Below are 27,188 nucleotides of genomic sequence, written 5' to 3' on the forward strand. Positions count from 1 at the left end.
TGGATTTTTGGCTCTACCTGTCATCACGAGTGCGGCGCAGGCTGCCATGATAGCTGGTCTTGCTGTGGACGCTGCTGGCCTTACTCCTGGTGGAGGCGGGGTGGCCATGGTGAGTTCTGACTGGTTCGTCGAGGTCGTCCACGACAGCCAAGTGGGTGGAAGAGGCGTGGGTAGAGGTTCCCTACAGAAGGATGAGAGGTCAGATGTAGTTTGCCCTTAAATTTTCTTTCAAAGATATTAAAACAGTATATCAAAGTCTTGATATACTGTTGTACAATGTACTACACTTCAACCATCATCTAAAGTTCTATTCAATAATCAAAATTTAACAGTTCTGGTCTTCCTAAATGCTTATATTATCAAATGTTCTAAGTAATGTCTACAGGGTACTTTAACATAATCAGAGTTCATATTAGAAAGTGCGAGCTCGGCTGACGGAACTTTTAACAGGAAGGAGTAATTTTATTATTACAGAAAGCTGTGGACCCAGGTTGCAATTTAGATTTTCTATTTTATTTTTAGTAAAAACGTTCTCTCTCTTACTGTCCCATTCATCTTCATCCATGCATATCAGGTTGTAAAAAGATGCCCAATGCCCAAAGGAAATGAGTGTAGCCTATTAAGCCCAGCGAGCTAATGGACAGTAATGGATGGAATAAAGCAGCAAAATAGCTACTGGTCTCAAGACTCAAAAGGTCCAGTGTGTAACATTTAGGAGAATCTATATGGAATGCGTAATGCTTTTGTTAGTGTATAATCTCATGAATATAGTAATTGTTGTGTTTTACTGAGATATAGCTAATACTGCTATGAAAAAAATAAATAAATACTGATACCACTCCTGTGTGTCCTGTTGCTTCTACAACTAATGTCACAATGATTACTTTTGATATAGCCATATTACTGCTGTGTTTGCTGGCCTACCTGAGTGGATGTTCCTCTGGACTTCCTAATGATGGGGGTGTTGGGTTCACGCAGCAGAGACTGGGCAAAGTCTGGCTGCTCTTGTAGCACCTGACGAGACTCGTTCACCCCACTGCTACAGAGAGAAGAGGGTGAGGGAGGCAGGGTGAGAGATTTAAAAGTGGGAGACGAGTTTACGCAGATGCATAGTAGAGGGTTGGAAGAGAACAGTGACGCAAGGATGAATCAAAGAGAAAGTGAAGATGGGGAAGTGAGGGAGATGTTGAGTAGAGGTGGAGAGGAGAAACAGCGGAACAAGAGAGAAGGAGAAGAGTGTTAAATATGTTGTTATTGAGGGGGAAAGGACACAGGTGCAGAGTATACACTTGTGTCACCATAGAGACAAATACTGCAAGTAAATGTGTGTTTCTTAGTGTACTATGAGTAGTGATTCAAAATGTAATACTCACACATGGAAAATGTAAGATACATACTAATTATCTAATAGCATGATCAGATATACAGTACATGTGCTCACACAAAAAACAGGACAAAAAACATATGAAACTCATCCAATCTCTCTTCTTACTCTTTGCGTCTGCGGCCATGCAGGAAGCTGGCCCATTCAAAACAGGTCTTCTTGCTGCCCACCCAGAAAACAGAGGGGATCCCCACCACCAGCATCATCAGATATTTAATCAGGAACAAAACCATGGCTGGCCGGTTGGTCTGCTCCACCTAAAGCGGACAGAAAAATGTACTATTAATTCCACAATCGTCAATTCAATTCAATTTGTATAGCGCCAATTCATAACAGAAGTTATCTCAGGACACTTTTCAAATAGAGCAGGTCTAGACCGAAGTCTTTATAACATTACATCAAGACAACAGAGGGTGTTGAAAATACAGCCTAAAACATACAAGAGAGAAAGCAGATTAGCATGAACATATGGAAGCGTAGGACAAACATTTCCTCAAGAGTAACACAGTAAGGAAATATAAAATGCTTAGGATGCCACTGAAACTACATGCACATTAAATGAACCAAAAGTATCCAGCAATGACAAGTGTTTTAAGGCAGTCAATGAGTTTGAATGATGGAAGAGGGAAGGTAATCCTAGAAAAACCCAGCTGCTTCAGCAGCTGAACTGCAGTTGGGGTGTGCAGCAACTGCTTCCTCCTCTAATGGTCTTGGCCTTTCATGCAGGACACAGTATCTCCCACCAGAGGGCAGGAGTTGTTGTGTAGAGGTATATGGGTAAGTATAGATGTAAGATACACTTTCTGATTTTATAGAATCCAAATCATTACATTTTCTCTGAATTCACCATTTACACATTAAAATGAAAATTATATTCTGGTGAAGAGGCTATTCACAATGCATTTTAACAATGACAACTGCTGAGGCAACGTCTAGTGGAGGAGGACTTTTAGAAAGCTTAGGTGTTTCTTGTCTTTGAAAGAACCGGGACCAGAAGAATTGCTATGTATTAATTATCTTTACTCTGTCTAGCCCAGGCTGAGATTAAATGTCTCAGATTTAGGTCCCGAGATAAAGCAAGAGCCCTGGGCCTTCAGTAAATTACCACCCAGGCACACAGACAAAATAAAGTCATTTGAACTTGAACAATGCCCACAGAATCTTCAATTATCCAAAAACATGCAATTGTACCCTCTTACACACACATTTGCACGCAAAACCCCCTAGGGTTAAGATCAAATAACACATAGCAATATTGAAATTCCAGAGCTACAACAGGTCATAAAGGGGGTCTCTCTTCATGAGCTCTCTCACACACAGCTACAGACAGGCATGCACGCATACACTAACAAGTAACATAAGCACTTGCACCTGCCTCCAACCCTCGCATATAGTCTGTCAGTCACAAATTAGCTGACACTTTTCTATCATAAAACCACTGTAACAGCACTCCGCTTTAATAATCCTGAAAAAATGGGAACATAAAGTGAAAAGGTTGTGAAAAGCTATTGGTGCTTTGTGTGTATGTATGGGACAGAAAACAGTGGAGTGTGTTTGTGTCTGCATTGAGCACATTTGGTTATTCATTTAGCACCAGACTGTCTAAAACACCACACTCCCACCACTCTTCATAACCGCTACAAAGATGTTATAGAGTACAGGCAGCAGTGCATGACTGAGCAAGCCCTGAGAGAGGGGGGGTTGGACTGACTGGGAGGGGGGGGACTGACTGAAAGAACAAAATAAGTGTGTGAGAACCAGCAGAGAGAATGCGAGACAAAGAGACAGAAACAACAGTGTAACACAGACTTGGTAGCTTTGTGTGGAGGAGAGTCTTGAGAGCTGTATTAGCTGAGCTAATGATGCATGCTACACTCTGCTCCCTCCTCTCCACAAATACCTACTCACTCAGCCACACACACACACATGTGCAACTGCCAGCTCTCTCTCTCTCTCCCCTCCCTCTCTCCCTCCCTCAGAGTCTCTGCTCATTAAAGATTTACTTCAGTTTATTACAATGTGGGTCTTCTTGTAGGTTTGCCCATTATTTCTATTTGGTAATAATGTATTCAAGTTGATTGCTGTGATCAGGAACATACTAATAATGGAGTCTAATATATGGAGAATAATATGTGTTCTAAACAAATCCACAGGTTAGTAAAACCTATGTAAAAGAGAAAACTGAGGAATAAGGAAAAACTGTTACTATAACCATTTGTTGCAAGAATCCATCACAGTTTACAGAACGGAAAAGAAATGAACAGTGAAGTGATTTAGATAATCTGGCTACAACCTGTCTGTCTGTCGACTTTGTTGTAACAATGATGTTCCCAAATCTCAGCAATTACTTAAGAGAATACATTGTTATCATAACCAATGGAAATGATGTCCAAAACGACAAAAGTAAGGCTCAAGGTGTAAAAAAACAACATAATTATCCTTTAAAATACTAGCGTCCATTTTTGAGTATGTGTGTATTGTTACTGGAGAAGCATCTTATTGATCCTCGGATGTTTACTACTTCGTACACAAGTTATTACAAGTACACAAGATTTAATGAGGAGAGAAAAACACAGGGGGAAACTGAGTACTTCACCCCAGCTAACGTTGGCAGACTGGCAACACAGTGTGTGTGTGTGTGTGTGTGTGTGAGATAGAGAGAGATCAGGGGACATTTGCATGCTGCAGCATGAGCTGTGATAGGAATACAGCTGGATATCCTGTCAAGAGTGTGTCTGTGTATTTGTTTTCAATGTCCAGCTGAGCTTCAGGCTGGAGGTAGAACAATAGTTTTGATGAACTACTCAACAGGCATATTTATTTTGTGATACAGTTACAGTACAACTGAAATAACTTTTGAAGTTACTGGTATTTGCTCTGTGTTAACAGACAGAGAATCTGTGGTCTCTTTTCTGAGTCAAGTCCTAAGACCTGCCCCAGGCAAGCTTCCCTCCTATACATCTCTATTAACCAGTGACACATACTTTATCTTGCAAGCATATAAACATTTCATGGCCACACACATTTTCTCACTCTCTCTCTCTACCTTAAATGGGCAGGGGATGTGATAGCGCCTGCAGTTCTCCTGCATCCACGTCGTCTCCCAAATACTGCGGTAGGTGTGTTCGTACAGGTAGCACCCAATCACAGTCAACAAGGGGACCAGGTAGAGCACGGAGAACACTCCCATTCGGATCATGAACTTGACTAGTTTGGTCTGGTTCTCCTTCTCCAGAGGGATCTCCATGCGCACCCGGTTCAGAGCCACAATGCCCACTAACAGGAGAGCGACACCCACCTGAAGAGAGATAGATGAATGAGAAGTCAGTGACAGATGCACAAAATTAAAATGAGTTATTTTTTGATGACTGACAGGCCAAAGAAGCCAAAAGACTGTCACCAATCCACCAATCCATTTACTAATGTATCCATGTCTGCATAATTCCAACCAACAAACTCTTACTCATTTCATCCACCCACCCATTAATCTGTTCACCCCTCCATCTACTCATGAACTCTTTCATTCCACCCACCCACTCATTTATCTTCTGACTGTACTCACCGCCACGTTGAGGCAGAGTGGTGCCAGAACAAACCACCTCAGGGCATCTATGTCATACAGCCCTATGAAACACACTCCACTGATCCCATCTCCTTCAATTTTGTTTAGGGCCAACAGGGTGACAGTCAGGGCCCCTGGGAGCCCCCAGGCAACAGCATGGAAGAGGAGGGCTTTCTTCTCAATGGCCTCGCTGCCCCATTTAGGCACGGCGGCCAGAAACCAAGTGATCGTCAATATGACCCACCACACGCTGCCAGCCATGGTGAAGAAATACAGGACCATGAAGAACAGTGTGCATATCTGAGAGAGAGAAGAATCAATAAGTTTTGATCAATCAGTCATGGGGGAGAAGTCAAACAGCTTTGCTTGCATTGAGATTTAGAGGATTTATATATATATATATATATATATATTTATTTTATTTATTGATCAATTAAACTCATTTAATTGGAGTCCTATATTTTGATTTATTGCTACTTAAACATCTGCATCAAGTTTGTTATCAATCATGGGGGAATAACTGGCTTGCTGGTTTTATTCACAGAATCCAAAAATAAAAAATAAAACATTAAGGAAAGTTTATAATGTAAATGGAGTAACGTTTCAGTACATCATACACCAAACAGGCTTCTCAAAAAGCAAAAACATTACCATGAGATGTGGGTTATTGTGTTGATGCTAGATATGAATTAAACAAAACTCTCACCTTGTTGTGTGAGCCCTGTGTTATGGTTGAAGCTCTGAACTGGGAAGGGCTGACTGCGTTGCAAGCTACCCTGTCTTCCAGCAGGAACCCCAGAAAGAAAACCAGTGACACCATCACATAACACACAGCGTAGAAGATTATTGGCCGCTCAGGGTATCGAAACCTAAAAAAAAGAAAGAAAGAAAGAAAGAAAGAAAGAAAGAAAGAAAGAAAAAAGATTAAATAACTTTGAACACATTTTCTTCCCACTTATTCTGTTTTGGAAGTGATCATACTCGTTGATAGAAGATGCTATAAAACATTTAGCCGTTCGAACCTGGTAACATCAATGAGAAACGTCAGGAAGGTGAAGAGTGTCGCGGACAGGCAGACAATGGACACAACTCCTATGAAGTAGCGGATGAAGGTCAGCTCCTGGTGGTTGAAGTACATTGAGGGGCATGGGGCAGAACAGTCCTTCCGGCCCATGAATGCGTAACCCAGGTCTGGGTCCACCTTGAGCTCCCTGGGGCACCAGAAACCGTACTCTCTCTGGACAGTCATGGATGACTGGTCAGTGGGTTCTGAGCCTGTCAGCAGGTCTTCTGGACGAGGATACGGCTCGTCACAATCTGGAAACCTAGCAAAAGAATTACGAAGTCAGATCATTGTAATATATTATAGACATATTGTACATAGACCATGAAGATGACTATGAAGAAGACAACTGAACTAAGAGATAAAAAAAGGGAGATAGAAAAGATAGAAAGGGAGTTCTATGGCAATGAGTTGACAGTAAAAGAAAGTAAGAACAGTGGCAAGATGCCGCCATTTAGAGTTTGCAGGTTGGCTTCAAAGAGTTGTGTTTTGAGGTATGTGCAAAACACATATTACAGGCTCAGTCCTGGCTAAATATTCACTATACCTTCAAAATAAAAAACAACCAGAATAATATTACCGGCTGTATTATCTCAGAGGATTCCCATCTGTTTGTGATGACACTGTTTATATTTTCATCTTAAAATGTAACACACATACACACCTGCTACAATCCATGTCATCTGGCCAGGCTACGCCAAATATCTCCATCAGTTTGTGGCACTCATCCTTGGCCCGCTGGCAGAGGGATCGACATGGCATGGACACCTGGCCGTACACAGTGCACACCGGAGCGTACAGGGCGCACAGGAACATCCTCAGGTCAGTGCTGCACACCAGATTTACCATGGGATGGAAAGGCTGCAGAGGAGACAAGAGGAGAAAAGACAAAGATAGTTTTTAAATGTATGCTGGAACCTGCGTCAAAGCTCGAACTGAAAGCACTGGCTAGTGTAATAACATCAGTCATACAAGGGTCTCAAAACTCTCTTGCAAATATCCACACATTTCAAGTTGTCAATCTTATATCACAATATAAGTGGGGAACCAGCTTGACATGGTTGTTATTAAATCTGTTATGCATGTGGGAAAGAGTGTACATGATGTTAACACACAAACACACACATACACATACACAAGCACATGCGCGCACATACACACACACACACGCTCAGAAAAAGTTAACTGCTATGAGTGGCACATATCAGAAGGCTCATATTTAACCTGAAATAGCCATCAAAGAGAATGTGAGGGAGTGCAAGGAAGACAAATACGTTCTCATCGCCTGCAACTTAAACTACTCAGTATTCCATCAATATTTAGAAGCTCATAAAATATGTATAGGAGCAATCATATTACCAAACATCTCTTTGAAGTAGGGGACAGCAAAGACAGACCTCTGAAGGTTGAGCCAATACACTGAACAAACAGCATGGCTGTCCACGCACTGAAGATCATAGATTCTGTTCGCTGTAGCGGTAGTCTAAAGGTTAGAGTCAGGCATGTGACTTTCAGGCTGCTGTTTCAAATCCCCAGAATGATTGGGAAAATGTGAGTGATGGAAAGGACAAGAAGCAGCCTTAGCACTTCCTTAAACAACTACCCCTGGACATAGACTAACAGGGGATTCTTTGTAAGCTCATTTATTTTGTTATTCCATATTAAAACTCAAGGTTAGCTGGTGGCTACTTCTGCTCATGCTCACAGGTAATGATTCATCAATTAGTTCCAAAACACCTGCTGTCAATGAGGATATTAGTACTAAACATTACGACATTTTATAATATGTACTAAGGTTTGTGAAAGTGTAAGCAGATTTAAAACTGAGTAGCTTACAGTTGTCACAGCCATGTTTGTGAGCTTCATATAAAAAGAGAACTACTATGTTTTAATCAGGATAATACCAATAGACAGAGACTTAACTGGTTGGCTTTGGAATAATTATAAAAGTGCTTTAATAAAGTCTTAGTTTCAGTTAAGAGTATGTGAGTGTGTGAATTCCACATATTTTCCAGTTTTAGTAAAACTGTGTACACTACATGCTGTTACGGTTAAGTGTGCAAAGTGACCTGCATCTATTCAGCTATTTAAAAGTTAATATCATCTGGCTGCACTAAAGCTGAGTTTTCAATGAAGCTTTTACGAGATATAACAGAGAAATCAGAGCAGAACCATGACGGCAATGAATGGAAATGAGAGCAATGAAACAAAACACTTTGCTTGAGTGCACACAATAATCAATCACACAACATTGCACAATGTGTGTGCTTATGTGTATATATAAAACATGTGTATATGTGACACAAAACAGTGCACTTACATTGATTGCTTGCAACAATAGCTACAGTATATGCCTATAGACTGTATGAGTGCATTCATGCAAATACCCATGCATGACGGCGTGCGTGTGTGCGTGCGTGTCTTATGCACGATTCTGTGTAGAGTCAGGCCTTGCGAGTATGTTTTGATCGCTCTCAATTGCTGTGTTCTAGATCTGCACATTAGAGAGATGTTCCACCAGTAAATGGAAGCAGCAGTGCATGAGCTATGTGACATACTTTTGAGTATTGCACGGAAACTTGTGTAAGTATACACACAGACACACACACCACTCACCTCCATTCAATAATTCATGTATTTTACAACCCATGCGTGTTTCACTGTGTAGGGACAGAGAAAGTCAGGAACCACTTGAGCTTCCATTCTGGACTCAACCTTATAGTTGAATAAATATATTATGTGTAGGCAGAATAGTGAATGATTGAACTCTGTGCTATAGTCATAAAATATCTGTTATGTTTTCTATTTTCAGTAAACATTCTCATTTTGAAAATAGGAGAGTTAGTTATTGGTCCCATTTCATGGGATTTTAGTTTTATTAGAGGAGAAGATGATACATTGCTGCTCAGAGCAATTCAGTGTGATCACAACATTCTGAATACATAATTATGTTTGACTGGTAACTACTGACTCACAAGGCCAATCCTGAAATATACAGTGGACAAATGGTGGGGAAGTGGTGCTGCCTGCTTCCTTAAGAACTTTCGCTGTGATGCCTTAGTAGCCAATTGTACATGAATGTGCCTGTTATAGGACTGATCCATATAATATCTGAACATCCTGAGCTAAGGCCTGGTCACATTACCAACCAATCCAATCAAATATGCTTCATTCTTATACAACAACAAGGAAGTGTGTAGGGATCTAACAACATAACCAATAAAATCCCAGATTTTAGACATGTTCTTTATTAATAGTAGTGACGCAAACCACCAAGTCTTGTGACTAGTAAAAACTTAACAGCTAACTATAATTACTATTATATTTTTCTGATCAGGCATCCTCAGCACGTACCTAATTATGTGGCCACTGAATATATAAGTTAAAAACAATGGCTTCATAAGGGTCTGCAGTAGTTACCATTACAGAACAGGTACTGATGTCAGGTATTCAATATGTAACATTGTCTCAGTTACATCGAAACACTACATCCTAGACTCGATAGTGTAGTGTGAGCATGAGTACAATACTACAATCACATCACTATCAAATCTGTTATCATGTGTCTAATGCAAAGAGTTTTTAACATCAATTGAATCTGAAAGTCTTCTGTCGTCTACAAGAAAAACTGATATAGTGTTCTGTCCATGTCTGTCTGCCTCTATCACTCATACGTCTGGTATGGGCCGGAGGCCACACTTAACTGAGTGGTAGTTACTTTCTGCATGAGTGTGTCTCACTACCCAGCAAAATGGAGCTGAAGCTTTTTTCATGTCTCCTCATACTAACCCTACTATACGATTATGTGTGTGACTCACATTTTGTGTGTCCCCATTCTGCCCATTTCTCCCATGAATGTGGGGTTATACGTGTGTGGGTGTGTGTGTCATTGCTCTTGTATCCTGTGTAATGTCCCAGTTACTGGGATTTTCATTGTGTGTGAGTGTGCAAGGTTGTGTGCATGCACGAGTCAACGCATGTGTGCAGATATCTGTGTGCAATTATTCTGACAGTCAGGGCAATTGCCCCCCATCTCCCACCACAAAGAGAATATTGATATTAAGTGGCCTAACTGTGCGACCCAACGAGAGAGAGGGGGGTGGCAATCAGCTTTCCATGGAGCACGATTGGAGTGAATTGTCTGGCATTTTGCAGATAGTTGTGATGGAAGAGCAAGGAAAGCAAAGTGGAAAAGCACACAATACCCAGCCTGGGGGTGCAGACTGCTACTAAAAGTGGGAAATATGTAGGAGAAGGAGATAAAGATGGGGAGAGGAGGATACAAGAGAGAGAAAATGCAGAGCATCAGCATCCTGCAGTCCTGCTTGTTACTCTCCTGCTTGTATAGTGGGATTAGCCATTAGTATGTATCACCAATGGAACCTCTCTACCCTCTTTTTTTGACTGTATCTATGTATTTATTTCTGTACCAGCATTAGAGTGAACAAGCTTTGCTTCCACCTACCATCCATAAGTGAGTGAGTGACCACATTTCCGGCCGCACACAGCTACAGTCTGCAGGGAAAATATTGTTCAAGCTGTTTGTTCATAATGGTTGTGTATCAATCTGTCATCAGTGCTATCATTTTTTTAAAAGATTATTGGGCAACTGTTTTTTTTACTTCGATTTTACTTGGTACACACACACAAACAAAAAAGTTTCCATCTACAAAATTACTAACTAGGTTACAGTCAACACAGTCATTTTTATTGTGAAGACAGACTTGTCATGGAAAGTCAAATGGCAATGAAATGCTAAGAGGATTCTGACAATGTGGCAAATTTATTAACATGCAAAGTTAACATGCTAAAGGCTAAACATTCTAAGCGCAAGGTAACATCTAATAGTTGTTAATGTTATCAAAATAAATGTACGTACATATGGAGCTCTGTGGTAACAAGTATACTTTATTTACAAGGGTAAACTGGAGTTAAAATGGCAAGCCCCATTTTAAAGCATTTTTATAGTATATAATTTATTCAACAAAGTCATGGCTAAATAGTGCATCCACCCTGACTGGAAACTGCTGAGTAAGTAAAAAGGCCTTTGTGCTTTCATTGGCACTGCTGGTGGACACTTACTGTTTAAACTAAAACTAAAGTTTTAGTCAAAAGTATAGTTGAAAAATGCAGCTGTACGAATAATACAAAAACAAAAGACAAAATCAACAATTAACAAAAGGTCATCATGCAAACCCCATACTATCAAAAGACCATCCATCATGCAATGCTGCAACTTGACATCTCCCCCAGATAGCTTTAAAATGGTATGAATGGTAGCTTGACCTCAGCCATTTGGCAACTATATTTGTGAGAACCATTTCAGAGAATCATTAATGTTAAATTCCTGCTTCACAAATGCCCTTATTGCAGCATGGCTGCTGTAAGGAAACCTCCTCAATACATCCCAATTTTAATGGGAGGGCAGTTCCCTATTATAATCAAGGAATTCCCTTAAAAATCACGATTATTTGCACCTATTACAGTATTTAGGGAAAAAATGCATTTAGATAGAATTAACTTTGATATTTTGCTCAACAATAATTATCAGATGTAGGCAGGAAAACACAGTTGTCTCTCCAGCTACAGTCAAAAACAAAACATTTCTTTTTTACACCTACTAATCGTTATCTAGCAAAATCTCAGATTGCCCAAATTACAGACAGATGCCACTGAGAGACTGTTAAAAAATACTGGTAGGTTAACTGCATGATAATGAAATAAAATATTTTGTGTGTGTGATTTGGACAGGCGTGAGCATTTGGAATGAGAAGAGGAATGAGAAGCAGGGTGGGTTTTTGACAGAGGAAAATGAGAAAAAAGCCCCTGACTGGTCCACCTCTTGTTCAATAGAGGGATTAAGTTTCTTTCTCTTTACTCCCTCTCTCCAAAAGAAACCCAGGGGGAGGGAGAGAGAAAGAAATAGAAGGAGAAAAAAAAACTTAAAGTAAAAAAAACAACAAAAGGAAAACGGAAAGAAAGAAAGAGGCATATGATTAACGGTCACGTAATGCAAGCAATTACGCTTTTGGCAAACAATAGATAGATACCGATTAATGCTGTAAAGTTGATCGCAAAAAGAAAGCAGTGCATACAACATAATAAAGTACAGAGGATGTGAAAACCTTCTGCACCAAGGCTTTTCTGGCTGAATAAAGCGTTTCCTCCCCAAGTGTCTACTGTTTAGTGGGTGTGTTGAGGATTAAAACCCAATATGGTGACAATATGAGACAGCACTGTTGCACAGTGGGCTAAAGTTGAAATTTTGAAAGTCACTAACCACCAACAGTCAATAACTTATCTAAGGTCACCCTTTTCCTACTGACGGCCCTCCCTCAAGAAAGAACTAAATTAAAACACAATCCACAATCCCATGACGTGATATTTACTCTTTACACAATAATAAAACATTTGGGGATTATACATAGATGATAAGTGGTAAGATCAGATAATAAGTTGTTTTGTTCTTTATTTGTGTCTTTATTACATGGTTTGCAACTTAAGACTTTAATAAACAATCAGCAGTTCTGCCCACAATGTTGGCAAAACTTGCTTAACCACAAAATTCACTGATGTGTAAATAACACCATAAGAGTCTAATAGCTCCAACTAATTATTAAACTAATTACATTTTTTATTGCTCTACTCCTCCCTTTTTTCCATTTTACTGACTGCCTCCCTTCCTTCCTCCTTACACCCCCGCCCCCCTTGCATGGATTCAGATCCAAAACTGGAAAACAAATGTTTGTGCATGTATAATATCTGAGTTGTTTAGCGAGTGGGAGGTGTCTGTGCATGTGTGTTTCTTATAACAGTTGTAGAAAATCCAGTTAGCCAACTCTGCAGAAACTCATGCACATTATCAAGTATATGAGGAGGAGGAGGAGGAGGAGGAGGAGGAGGAGGAGGAGGGGATAGAGGAAAATAGGAGAAAAACTGGAGTGGAATGAAGAAAAGGTTTCCCGGTGGATTAGGGAGTCAAATGGATCGGAAAGAGTGTTTAGAGTGTGAGAACCTGAGAAGGACACACACATACACACTTCCTGAAACTGTCACCAGCTTTGTGTTGTGGTCAGATCAAGGTGACAGGCTGTTGGGTCTAAGCCTCCAAAGAAACAGCTCCTGAACTGGCAGCGAGCCCGCTTTCAAAAAAATCCAAAACCAAAGTTTTTGAGCAACGTTGTCCAACCCAGCGAAAATACCAAATGCACGAAATCTTATCTGATCCTAGATTTCCGCAACATGCTGTTTTTTGCCTCCATAGGACTTGTCAGTGATTTTCATCGACTTTATGTTATTGTATCTTTAGAGTCCTTTCAGGCCTCCATCATAATGCAGGAAACCACTCAAATAGCAATTAGTGCATTGAGTGGTCGGAAGACCAGAAAGACGCTATAAGCACAGTCCATTTACCATCATTTAAACTGCTATAAAAGTATATTCAAAGCAGGAACATTTTTAGTCTGGTAAGAATCTGGAAGCATGCATGCTTTACTAATAAGTGATACATCTATGTCAGGTAACAAATAGTAACCTCCGTCCCTTGAACCTCCACATCAAAAGGGCAAATGTGTTGATCTGTTAAACACACCGGATGCAATGAACCATTTCTTGTACCTCTCTCTGACAGGAATATAAATGAGAAAATTCTGGCTTTTTGCTGATAAACCTTGCCAAAGTCCATCTGGACACATCACCCTCGCACACTCTCCATTTCCTTTTCTTCCTCTTGTGCCGTCTCCATCTCACACCATAACTCACACTGAAATCAGAGGGTCGGGCCCTGCAGCACAAATGCTGTCAGACCACATCAGCGCTACCTCCATTGCTAACTACACTAAAACATCCCTGTGACATTCCCTCTCTACCAGCTACTACAACTAAAAGCTCCATTTCTCTTTGTCTTTCTGCAGAAATCTATAATATCCCCATTTACTTATGCCTCTCTGCGGCTACTTGATCCCTATATTTTTCCTGCACTCAAACTATTAACTGCATCCATACATTAGAGCCAATTACATTCCTTCTTTCTCTCTCTACAGTGTAAGATAAGTGCATCGTTTCAGTTCACAATTACGCAGCAATTACATGATCCCTCCATCTCCCTCTCCTTGCTCCAGCTCGCATCCCATTTTCTTTTTCATTCTCTAAGCGTACCATTGTTTTCTTGCTGTCGCCTCTGTCTTCTCCACTTTACTGGTTAGATTTAATCTCAAGCTACATTTTCTACTTTCTTGCTCATAATGCTCACTTGATAAATGCGTTCATAGACAAATTCACTCACACTCACACACACACACACACACACACACTCTCTGGCTATGTGCCTGCCTCTTCTCTCCTCTCACATGCTCGTGAGAGACAGGCGTTGGCCATGAATAGATGAACTGAACAGACCGCGATGCTCTCCTCCCTAATCTCTGAAAAGACAGTTAAGAAAGGGGCACCCTTCTCTCACACTCTCTCCCTCTTTCATTCATTTGTTCGTTTATCCGTGTCCATCTATCGTTCAGTCGGGAGGACCGGACAAAGCCGTTAATGACATTCCCCTTCACGTTCACTTCCCCTCCTCCTATCTTCTTTCTCCTGTATTCATTTCTTATTTTTCTTGTCTCCCATTTACTCCTGGCTATTATGCTGACATGTACTTATCCCCCTCCTCCACTTCTCCTTGTCCATTTTTCCTCTTCCATCATCAGCATTCATTATCTTCCCTACTTTTTTTTAATACTGTTTTTTACTACTGTCATTTCATGTTTGACAAAACTATTTAGCAACACAATCAACATGTTCTGTCTCTCCTATGTTTTCTTGAGATCTTAAACCCGGTGCACCTTTTTGCCACGGTCCTCATCCCTTTTCAGACACCCAACTTCTATCTCATCTCATCATACGTTTATTTACCATTTCTCTGCTAAGAAATCTTAGCACAACCTACAAACATGCATTTTTCCGTTGGTATCCAATTATTTTTTAGTTCCCCTAAACTCCCAATCCTGTCTAAAGACGTTTTGCTTGAGCTCTAATCAATTTTTTTCACTCATCTGCTTATCTTTACCCTCTATTTGAACCTCATTTCTCCCCAGCCTTGTAAGATATTCACGAGCCCAATCAGCAAACATTTAAATGACTTAGAGATAACATGAGCCGATGGTTCTCTAAACTCTTGAACCTCGTCAATAACTAAATCTCAGCATTATGGATATAAAATTTATAGTTTTAGCTACGTTCCAGACATCTGATTCACCGCAAAAGTTATGGATTCATTCAATGATTCATGTAGATCCTGGTGTTTTGTCCCAGTGATGGCTGTTTTTCCTGGTCGGGGCTCCCAGTTGCCCATGTGCAACTGCTGCTGCTACTATTTGTGTTATCTGTTTGTGGATTCCTACTGTTTTTTTCTCTTGTACATAGTGCTTTTATTCTATTTATTATTTCCCTACTCTTACTGTTTTTTCTCTATCCACTTTGCTGCTGCAACATTGGAATTTCCCCATTGTGGGACAAATAAGGGAATATCTTATCAATCAGAGTTTAGTAAATGGGATTAAGAATCGAGACATCTTCCTACATAATTCACTACAGTAGCTATGTTTATGTAAAATAGCAAGAGAAAAATGGCGACAAGCATTGATAAGATCATTTCCATGAACACTTTCAAATTAGATAAAACAATTCAGAACATCTATTTCCTGAGACAGGTGGGTAGAAGCAGGATGAGTAGATCAAGAATCAAAATAAAATTGTGACTTTTTGGTGAAACATTGCAAATAAATGTAATATTGCAAGTTAGACGGTGAGCAGGTATTTATCTTTGCAACTGTTTATCTAAATGTCAAATTAACTGCTCCTAGCAACCGCAAAAGACGTTTAGTGGGGCAGATACGTCACTGCTGTTTAGGGAAACAAAACAACAAGAAATCAGCAAACATTACCACAATGCCACTTAAATTAATGAAGTACAAGTAGTAGATAGTTTTAGAAAAAGATAGTCTAGAAAAGGTTAATGTTATTAGTTAAAAAGAAAACTGACAATCATCTACGATACGCTGTTAAAGGACTTGAATTGACATCTTTCTCCAGTGAAATTATGTCTGCCTTTGCCAGACAACAATGAACAAAACAAAAATTGTGGGTTGCCTTTATCGAGCTGCTGTATGTCTCCGCTTCACGCCTTATATTAACAACAATAGAAGCCTGTCTTTTCAATGGTGTGGGTGGAGAGACATATTATTCAACTATACTGCATTTCTCAATGATGAATGTAAATATCACACATTGCGCAGACTTTCAATTACTCTTCTTATCTTCCAAGACAAATAACACTTGAGAGCAATGACTTGGCCACAAGTATGAATCTCCTCTTTTCTCTCTTTCCCTTTTATTACCAGTACTTTCCCCTCCTCCTCATCTCCTTGGTTTTAGTCCAGAACATGCACTCATCATCCAATTTCCCTCCCCTCCCCTGCCTGTCTGTCTGTCTCCCTCCATTCCTCCCCTTCCTTCTCTGCCTATTTAACTACCATGGCAACAGGTGATGTGGTAGCTCTCACAGGGACATGTCTCATTGAGGATAACAGGGCAAAGCACATGCGTGTACGCAGACACATCCACGCACCCACATGCACACTGTTGTAAGACTCCTTTAATGGGTGAAACCATCCAAAAAGTATAGCAAACAAGCTTGGACAAGGAGCGACACAGAAAAAGTGTGAAAGTGCGAGTAAAAGAAACTTTAGAGGCGTGGGAGCGAGGGTCAAATGAAATGATAGAGATGTATATGGGGAGCCAAGAGTGTGACAATAGCGCTGAATTGCACCCACACATATCCTAACACCAACCACGGCGCCTGTGCATATCCATCTGCTTACCACTTACTCTGCTACAGTCAGAGGAAAACCTGCTATTTCCACAGTGAAGGTTACCATTTTAAAACCGATGCCTTCAGAAACCATTAAAATTGACAGTATATAATATATTATTTTACATTCTTTTCATAAAATTGGTTCATGTTCAGTTTGCAAAACATAAAGAACAAGAAGTACAAATTAATTAATATGATGAAGCAACAAGTGTCCTGTTGAATATTTCTCCTTAGATTGCAATTAAACTTCATATCTACATTATTGGTGATCCAAATCAAAACATCAGCTTTGTAATTGTATATTTTTGACCATCTTTGGTCATCTCCTCCACGCTGTCTCTCTAGTGTATATTATATCTCCTGTCTATAACAAAAAACCATCACTCATGAGGAAAAAGGAATACATACTCCTTCTTCGCCCAATGGGTTTATTCAAGCTCTGTCATCTGTTTAATGGTTTAATGAGAAAAATCACACTAATAATAAAAAAAGGTGTAGCCATGTTGATCGAAAGGACTTATCAGTGTTCAAGAGACAGTCCGTGTGCAGAGTAGATTTTAGGTGACGTGCATAAATCACTAACAGATTCTGGAAGTTGGAGAGGGAGAGGAAGGTGACTTGGACTAGTTGGGTGAGTCACAGAGTGAGTGGGATGCGGGAGCTGGGCCAGTATTGGCAGGAATAGATAGGAAATAGATGCACACATGCAGTAGAGCAACTCACCGCCTGGTAACCAGAGAACGTCCATTTTACCAAACTATGAAGTAATTGCAAAAAATGCACACAGAGCAGAATAAAATCTTCAGACCATGCTGGGTGAGGTGTTGTCAGAGACAGCAATATCAGCAACCAAGTTCCCTATACATATTTGAACAGTTTAAAAATCTATGTGACTATATGCATTTATATACAAGCTGTTTTGGGGGAACTGACGCTGGTTCTGATCTGCAGTATGCTGAAAATGTTAGAGCTGCCTTGTGTTGAGTGGCTTTGCGTGACAAGGGGATCAATGATGTGTGTTTGTGTGTATGTTACACACCCACACACAGCTCCCAGGCTGGGTCATGGGTTCAGATTAAGACCATAAGACATGGCTAACCTATATTTATGCATTTTATCAGAGCTAAACACAGCAGGGCTCAGACCAACAGAACATACAGTCGAATCTATACATCACACGCACGTATGGAGCGACAGTTGCTGCCCATCATACATCTTTCCGGCCCATATTTCACACCTTCACCAATAAACACCAAAAAACATTCACTGGTGAAACTTGAGGATTTGCCCTTGTTTTATACACATTTTATATCATTATAATTCACATATAAGTTTTAGTTTTGTACTGTTGAACAACAAGAAACAAGAAATTTGAAGATGTCATTAACCTATTAACTGGAGGAAAATGTACATATCAGCAAATAATAAGTTAGTTGCAGCTCCAGAATATTCTGAAAATGATGACAGAACAAGTTAAAAAACAAAATGGATTTATGACTTGCTACGGTTACATCTGAAGCATGCTGGTGATGCATAAAACTGTATTGTCCCGCTACACTAAGATTGTTGTTATTAGGTTGGGGAATTCAAATCCCATACACCACTGCTTCATATTTTTATGGAAACCTGTGGTACTATATTTACAGTGGGCTACAGAGCAGTATTTCAGCAATGGAAAATCTCTCCAATCTTTCCTCAAATCTCTCTTTACTGGGTATTGTGAGGCTGGATAAGCAGCGATGGCAGCTACACTGATGGGAACAGTCTGCCAAAAAACAGCACCAGGCAGTGCCTTTGTTCTGTGCATAAATAAATGATTGCTTCATTTGGGCTAGCAGCTTCAATAGACTGTCAGAATAAGCAGGATAATCAAGAGTTCAACTGAAATAAACAGGAACTTTTAAACTGAATGAGGACCTGTCTGTCTCTGCCAGAGTGAATAGGCTAATCAGCCTCTTCAGATGCACTGAACACCATGACACACACACACACACACACACACACACACACACACACACACACACACACACACACACACACACACACACACACACACACACACACACACACACCTATAAAAGCTAATTCTCACTTACGTATTCACACACAAAGAAAAAAACACAACAGACCACACTAAAGCACAACAAGCCTCGAACTCTCCAGATTTGGCACACACAAATTCCTCTCTGTTGTGGGGACCTGGTGGCCCCAGGGTGGCCCTTCTTAAACCGAGCAGTCTCATTTTGAAGGACAGGACCCCATACTGAGGGAAACACAAACACCGGAGACAGTAGGGTCTAAAGACTTTACACAACCTGTCACTCTGTCAGTATTTCCCTCTGCTTGGTCTCTGACATTCTCCTTCTGTTCAACTGCCCCACACATTTTCTTCTTTTAACACTTTGTCCCTCCCTTCCTCCTACATATTAATCTTTCTACCTCTGCATCTCATAAATACCAACAACATCTTCACTTTCCGAACCACAGTTCAATTCATTCAATTATGATAAATACAAAAAAAAAAAAAAAAAAAATTATTTCCAGATAGAAATTTGTATTTTGATGCCAATGTTGATATATCAGTGATCTATTTAAAATATTCAGCCCTCCTTTCTGGAGTAGGTATTGTTATAAAACAAGGGTGGTCTTGTGGTATAAGACAAGTAGTATGCAACTGCCTGCCTTTCAGTTCATTATTGCTGTTTTTTGAACAACAATGTGTCTCATAGCCAAATATGAGAAAATAATAAATATAATACAAGTCTTGCAAGGCAATTTTAAGGAGGTCCACATGGCATCACTAAAGAGAAAGATCAGTAGGCAAACTATATAAGAGATTGTGATTAAGTTTCAAACTCCCCGCAATCTAATGACAATTCATACTATTGTTAGACATTTTGAAAAAAGGAGTTCAGAAACTTTTCTTCCCTCATCAAAAACCAACTATTCATGAAAAACCACCTCAGTTTTGGTTAATTATTTCAAATGGGGCATCATATTCTTCCAATTTACCATATCAGCATCAGATTACTGTCAAATGGCTGAATGCTGACTTTACGTTTACATGAACTATTGGGATTACTGACAGCTTTCTGAAGTAACTTGATTTTTTAAAAACATATGTAAAGAACAAACCTTGTAGGGTAAATAATTAAGGGAAACACTTCCTGTCTTGTTTCTTGGCCAAGTATACATGAACCTGAGTTTTTGTGACCAGTGTGACATAATGAAAGAAAACATAATTGACAAGTAGTGGTGCATACTTGATAATTAAAAACACTGAAAATCTTCATAAGCTTGTTTCCAAATTTCAGATGCATCCATACAGTAAGAAAAAAACCTGTAAGACCTCTTATTATAGAGCCTGTTCTCTCACTACTGTCAAGTCTGAATGCTGCATTAGCAAAAGAAAGAAAAACCTTAGATGCAGAGCCGCCTGCAGTCCATCATTAATACACTTAAACTGTCAGCTTTGCTTTAAAAATGTGGGAGTCATTGCGGTGCATGTAAATTCAAAAAAAAAAACTAAACTTGATTTCTCCCTGATTTTAAAGTGGGCATTAAACTGTAGTGACTGACAGCTCTAGATCCCTTCATTCAGAGCTAGGGTTGCTCTGTCTATTTGCTTTACAAACAGTGAGCTCTATTGTAGCTAAAATGAGCCTTTCTCTAACTGACTGTTAGACAGGAGTCTCTAATCTCCTTCTTTCGTCAAGATCCAAATGATAAAGATTGTGCTGGAATTGTCCGGACAAATTCACTGAGGTATAATGTCAGGACAGGATACCTGCTGTCTAGTCAAAACTATTCTGTTTGTCAGTCATAGAAACTCAAGATGTACAGAACACAATTTAGGGTTTTTGACTCAACCAATTAGGACAAATGTAGACTAAGGCCCAGACTGTGTTGTTATTTTTTCCCTATTGATTTGAATGAGTGTATAAAATTAATTTAACCTGATCCAGTCAGGAGCAATAACTTGTTAAATGGCTAGTGGCAAAGAATGCCCTCCATCGCACCTACATTACGCCAAAATAAAACTCCAGTGCAGAAAGCCAAATATCTACCCATTAACTCAAGGGGAAACTCCCTGAACAAGCAGACATCTGGGCTCTGGAGGCCCCAGGCACGGCAACTCTAGAATGATGCGTGCCTATTTATTTATTTCACAAAGAAAAATAATGGGCACGAGGAGCTGTTGTCTGTTTCATAACTGTCTCGACTTTGAAGGCACAGTGCGCCTATGAAAAAAACATCCCCTCTCTCCAGCAATCTTTTTGTCTGTAACTGCACAAGAATTACTTCTATACACCAATAAAGACACATTTTCTATGTGGCAATTATTATATTTCAGGTATGTTTCTTCAAAACCTGATGACAGTCTTGAGAAGCATCAAAATCAAAATCATTCTGATATAAACTCTGAGTGTGTTATTTTAGTGGGGAAAAGCTTCAGAAAATAATCTTTTAAAAAGAACTCGACACTAGCTTTAAACCATGTGATCAGCTCTTGTCCCTTAGTGCAGACACACAATCCCGATGATGTCATACATCTAAATCTCTGTGTCTAACATGCACAGCCCTCAAACAGTGTCACAACCTACAGCCCATCCTCTGGGAACCATTACACGCTGAGGCAGATGGACTGTACCGACCAATACGTCGATGGTACTGACAAATTCCTAAATTACGTGCAGACACAAAAGCATGCAAGTGCACACACACACCCAAAGAAATAATTTCACTTGTCACACAATCTCCTGTTCTAAATTCATTTCCCTTCTCTCCTACTTCCCCCTCTTATATTTCAGTCTCTCTCACCCTCTTCCCTCAGGTTTAATTGACTATTGTGGCAGATGGGGTGGCGGTTGGTCTGTGGGAATCAATGTCTTCATTGTGGGACTGAGAGAGAGATTAGCAGCTAGTTAACACTAGTGAGAGATGACAGCTGGCACTGTTAACCTCCCCTGTCACTCAAACACACACACACGAACACAGGAAGTAGTAGTGTACAGTTAGCCCTTAGCAAGGCTCAGCAATTACACACGCGAAATAGTGCTCTGTACCTTGAGCCTGTCATTCATACACTGAATAAATGTGGCCCAGTATGTTAATCATGCACACACACTCGGGGATAATCCATTTTTGGCTTAGCTTGACATCTAAAAAAGAAGGAGAAAAGGCAATTTTCCCAACGTCAGTCAAAACTGAGGGCTCACCGAGGGCACAACTCCACACTGTTTGAGATAGAGCGAGGTTTAAGAATGTTGTTGAATACAGGGCTTGACTATGTCTCAACCTAAACAAAAATCAAAGTAACATGACAGCTCACTAGAATGATCTATCCACTTTGCAAGTAAGCCAAGACACGAAAGCTTTGCCACTGAGGCAGAGCAAACATTCATCATGTGATATGACCCAAAAAGTGACTACGACAGCTGCTGAAAATGGCTCCAGTTTCGTTAAGGCATCTGAAAAACATCATGCTGATCTGGCAGCAGTTGTTTATTTTACATTTTGTTAAGACACACGTCAAATTTCCCCAAAAAATACACACGCACAGTCACAAAGGTATGATCAGTCCTCATCTCAACTGTCAAGATGTATGTATTTTACCTAAAGCCATCCTCTATTGTAGGACAGCTTTGAAACTGGTTCCTGATTTTTAAAAACGATCCGACTGCATGAAAGGATTTAGGCTATGATGTTGTTATACTAACCAAAACCACAACAGTTGAGTTGGACTCTTACATTGTCTTAGACCAAAACAGTTCGTCACTTGATGTCTCCTTACAACTATTTTTATTTCACCAAACCTAAATAACTCCTGTTAAACACATCTGAGCAGAGTGCCAAAAAGTCATAAGGTTGAATTTGTTGACAAAGAGCATCCAGATGTTGTCCCAGCTGAGAAGCTGTACAGCTGCTATGGACCACAGCTCCTATTTTGTGAGGGCTCAACAGATACTGCTGTAACAATAAAAGCCACAATAATTTCATCAGCCCAGTGGAGGGTTTTCTTAGAAAGGAAAAAGTGTTGTCATGGTTGAAAGATATATGGACACACGTGGGAATCTGCAGAATTAATTAGAAATGATGTGTTCCCTGCTAGAAATCATTTGAATTGCCCTGTTGATTGTTGGGCTTTAGTACGAGATTCCAACTAACTTCCTAATGATAATATCTGTAATATCTGTCAAACATATGTTATTTAAACAGGAATGTCTAAAGGCAAAGGATGTAAAAGTCAAAATCCTTCATTACATCTTGATATTCTATATACATTTACTGTGTGACAATAGTAAAATCACTTAATAGTTGTTGTGATTCTTTGAAGTAATAAGTGAAACAAAATGGGTAATTCATACAAAACATACTCTTGTTTTAACATCATGTTCAAGCAGAGCTGCAGATTCACTGTCACACCTGCACATAAACCCATCCACATGTATGTATAGATCTGTGAACACACGCACCAGTTGGTATTATGCAGCCACAGTCCCATGAGAGATATTATTAAATTTCCTCCAGGGTTCCCACCAGGACTACCATGCCTGGTCAAAGCAGACCAGAGCAGGAAAACTAACAAGGCTCATGTTGCTACTCAACCATCTTCAGAAAGATGTCTCTTCCATGACTGGAGGGACTGATGGTGTCAGTTACTTGGCTCCTTCTTCATCTGGGTCAAATCAAGTTCAACAACAGACGCTTCTTACAATCTGTGACAGTGTGTTTTGACATGACACCGGGGACTTGATTTGAATATTTGCATGGTCTTTAATGTGCTGAGAGAATCCTATGACTCAAGGACTGTTATCGTCAGTTCAAAAACACACTGAGCAAATTCAAAGTGCGTGGCTTGCCAAGCTGAAATGAAGCCATGTTTCCTAATTCCTCTATTTTCTGAAGGAAAAAAAAAGGTGCGTCTGACAGCAGTGATCCAGAGTGTTTCCGGCACTGCGCATTTTAACATGAGAAAATGTTAGAAATCCCTTTTCTGCGATAAATTATGCAGTATAGAGAATTTTGGCTTGATCTTTTGGCTGACATTCATCCCGTTTTGACATGGGAAAATATTAACATTAACTAAAAATAAAAATCCCCCCAGGATTAAACATCCAATGTGCACAGCCAACATTGGCCTTGTCCAAATTCATCTGCTTTACAACAGGGGTAATTTAATATGCCAAGGATGAACAGCTGGAGGCAGATTTAATTGAACTGAGTGTATTTGTTATCATTCCCTGTTCCTCAAAGTATAAACCACAGTTGAAATACATTTAGCCAAAACATGGGTAAAACTATGCCAATCAGCATGTGTTGTGGGACATGAGACACATCCGGATTGACGAAGACACACAAAAACATGCCAATCCAAGCATCTGGAGATTAAAACAACTCAACCTGTCTTTCCCACTAAAACAAGCTGGGCCTTGTCTATAAAGATTATCTTTGTGTTTGAAATAAATGGTCTTCTTTTATAGCTGGGAAATTACTCGGTAGCCCTATAGTTTAGTACTGCACAGCACACACCCAAACATGTCCAAATCCTAAATACTGTGCCATACGTAACCTTTGATACCAACAAATACTCGCTGAAAACAGGTAATTACTAGTCTAGTTATTGAGCAACACCTTGCTCTGTGCTCTTTCTCCCTCTCTGAGAAGTAACAAAAGGGGCAGGAAAGAGAGGTAACATGATATAGATGGATAGTGTACGTCTACTATTGCACTCAGACAGTGTGTAACACAGCACTGCCCCCCCCTTTTTTTTTTACTTAAAACCAGTGTCCTTACAGTAAAAAAATCATATTGCGATTATGTTGACAGATATTACAATATGATTCATTATTCATGGGAATTAACATTTTTACATCACAATTTTCATTTCGACTGAATTTATTTTTTTTTTTTTATCATGTTAATGTGACATTTGTTGGGGTCTGTACCAAACAACCATCTCTGCAGCATTACAGTACTTCATTATTATACAGTTTTGTCACACATTTTACCTTCATCAAAACACTGCGATTGGATATTGCAATTTCAAATATATTTCCATTTATTGTGCAGCTCTACAAAAAAAAATATTTCTGTCACATAATCAGCTAATTGCTTTCTGTTTTAAAATGTCTCCGCTGCTGCTCAGATAGCACCTTCTCTCTGTCAGCTACTCTTCACACTCAAGAAAGGTCATGAGTGCCTGAGTGAGTCCATACACATTCATCTATGTCTACATAGAACAGTAACGTGTAGTGAGAAGATGGAGCTGTAACACGAGTAGGGTAGATCGACTATCACCTTTTCTCAACTGTTTCACCGCTCCTGTTAACTCTTTGATATTCCATGCCTGTGTGAAAGCCACTTCACTCCCAAGTGTGGCTCCATGTATCCAATTTGTTCTTCTATAGCCTACAGATTATGCACTGGGGTGTTATTTTAAAAAAGCAACCCGTTTCTCTCTCAGTGTAAAACAAGGCCTCTCCATTGTTTCTGTGCAAACGATCTCTGTGTGGGATAAAGGATATAGGTGATTTTCTGGTTTATCTTGTATAGTGCTGTTTGCAGGAGATGTAAAAAATCTTAACTCACTATAATCATTAACACATAGCTCAAATTACAAAACAGCCTCGATTCATGACATAAAATCACCAATTTGCCTAAGGCTATACTAACAAAAACAACTTTTGACTGTAGCAGCAATATTTGTTGTCACTTTTGTTAAGGATTTGTTCTTTACAGGTATAATCATATCTTAGCCATCCTAGTCTCTTTAGCATATGTTAAGTCCTCTTATCATAAGTGGACAAACAGTACAATGTGAAAGTCTGTAGCTTTGTAGTTGCTTACAGTTTCTGCACCTTGTCACTGAGACGAAGACCTGTGCATTTGCTGTAAGTATATGATTCACGGAAGCAGCTTTCCAATTCCCCCATGTGCAGTTACACACACACACACACACACACAAACAAACAACCTACCTCCATGGCTAGTGCAGCTGTTTGCTGGTCGTAGTGATTCAGTAGATTGGGCATGAAGGTGGTGTTGTAAGGCAGATCCTGGCACATTCTCAGTCTGATGGGCTCACAGCTAAACTCGCTGTGGCTCTCTATGGACTCCATGTGAATGGACAGAGCAGGTGTAACCAGGGAGAAGAGGAGTAGGAAGATGGGGATAAAGAGGAAAGAAAAACAGACAGGAACGCTTTGTCTGCAGTAGACTGTTGTGGTTTTTGAAAAAAAGTCTTTCATACATCCTCTTCCAACAGGTGCTTGCATTTTAGTGTTAGACATCTCTCCACAGTGGCTCAGACTGATGACGTTCCCATCACCAAGACAACCACTAGATAACCCAGAAGGCATGTAGGAATTGTTACTTAGAAGCAATTTAGTTCATGTTTAGTGTCAGCGGTGGAGGTAAAAGCAAGAAATCCAGAAGGTGGACACACACTGTATCTGTACCCTGAACTGCACATGTGGTGGGGTCCCAGTTCATCTGTAGGCCATGAATGGAGCTCCTCTTTGTGTCAGTCTTTGAATTCACCAGCCATTGTAGTGGTGTCTTGCAGTGTGCTTTTAAAAGCACTGATCTACACTGTTTATTTTCCAGAAAAAAAAAATTATATGTTTTTCCTCCACCTCCTGGTAATCCCCCAGTCAAGGACAAATTCCCCTTGTTCCATCCTCAAACAGAAAACACGTCCCTGAGATAATAGCTCCACAATCAGCCGTCTGCCGGAGGTCTTCACTGGGTTGCTCTCTTTCTTCCACTCTATTTGTTTTTGTCTCCTCTCACTCGATTTCTAGTGATGTTTCAAACGCATCTGAAGTCAAGCCCACGGGTTGTCATTATCCTCCGAATGACTGCTCTGCAAGACACAAAATCTTTCTTTCATATTCAATTGCCACCTTGGAGTAGATCCATCAAGCGGGTCCTGCAGGTTTAAACACACAAAGAAAAAAGGCTTAATGGTCAAACAAGCAGAGTGGGGCTTGCTCAGACTGAACTTGTACTGTATCTGGTATTATCTCTGATCAGCCACACCCTTGTCCCTACACATGTCTGGATTAAAATATCTGATGAAATCTAAACCACCACATCAGGTGATAGATGGGCATTTCAGGAAAACATGACACACTGTGTTAGCAACCTTTTAGACGGGCTTTGAGCAATAAATGTGTGTATGCGCGTTGTGTCAGAGGGGTCACACACAGTTGATGTGGCAGACTACTGAAAACACATTCAAAGCAAACCACAACCCGCAGCTCGTGCAGGTTTAATGTGAACGTTACACCTGCGGACCCGGACCCCCCCT

General features: G+C 40.1%; 1 protein-coding gene across 2 annotated transcripts in view; it reads right to left on the minus strand.

Annotated features, from left to right (window-relative positions):
• The window catches only part of LOC127351545 (frizzled-3), a 31,003-nt gene that overhangs the window by 2,977 nt on the left and 838 nt on the right, over nucleotides 1–27,188 (minus strand). For both annotated transcript variants that reach the window (XM_051379192.1, XM_051379193.1), the window contains exons 2-10: nucleotides 25,855–26,807; nucleotides 6,674–6,870; nucleotides 5,969–6,271; nucleotides 5,653–5,815; nucleotides 4,947–5,246; nucleotides 4,431–4,682; nucleotides 1,493–1,641; nucleotides 925–1,039; nucleotides 18–181 (exon numbers count right to left, since the gene is read on the minus strand). In XM_051379192.1, coding sequence (XP_051235152.1) covers nucleotides 18–181; nucleotides 925–1,039; nucleotides 1,493–1,641; nucleotides 4,431–4,682; nucleotides 4,947–5,246; nucleotides 5,653–5,815; nucleotides 5,969–6,271; nucleotides 6,674–6,870; nucleotides 25,855–26,235 — 2,024 coding nt within the window. In that variant the 5' untranslated portion in view covers nucleotides 26,236–26,807. The remainder of the gene's footprint in view (nucleotides 1–17; nucleotides 182–924; nucleotides 1,040–1,492; nucleotides 1,642–4,430; nucleotides 4,683–4,946; nucleotides 5,247–5,652; nucleotides 5,816–5,968; nucleotides 6,272–6,673; nucleotides 6,871–25,854; nucleotides 26,808–27,188) is intronic.

Source organism: Dicentrarchus labrax, unplaced genomic scaffold, assembly GCF_905237075.1.
Source record: "Dicentrarchus labrax unplaced genomic scaffold, dlabrax2021, whole genome shotgun sequence".
Taxonomy (NCBI): Eukaryota; Metazoa; Chordata; class Actinopteri; family Moronidae; genus Dicentrarchus; species Dicentrarchus labrax.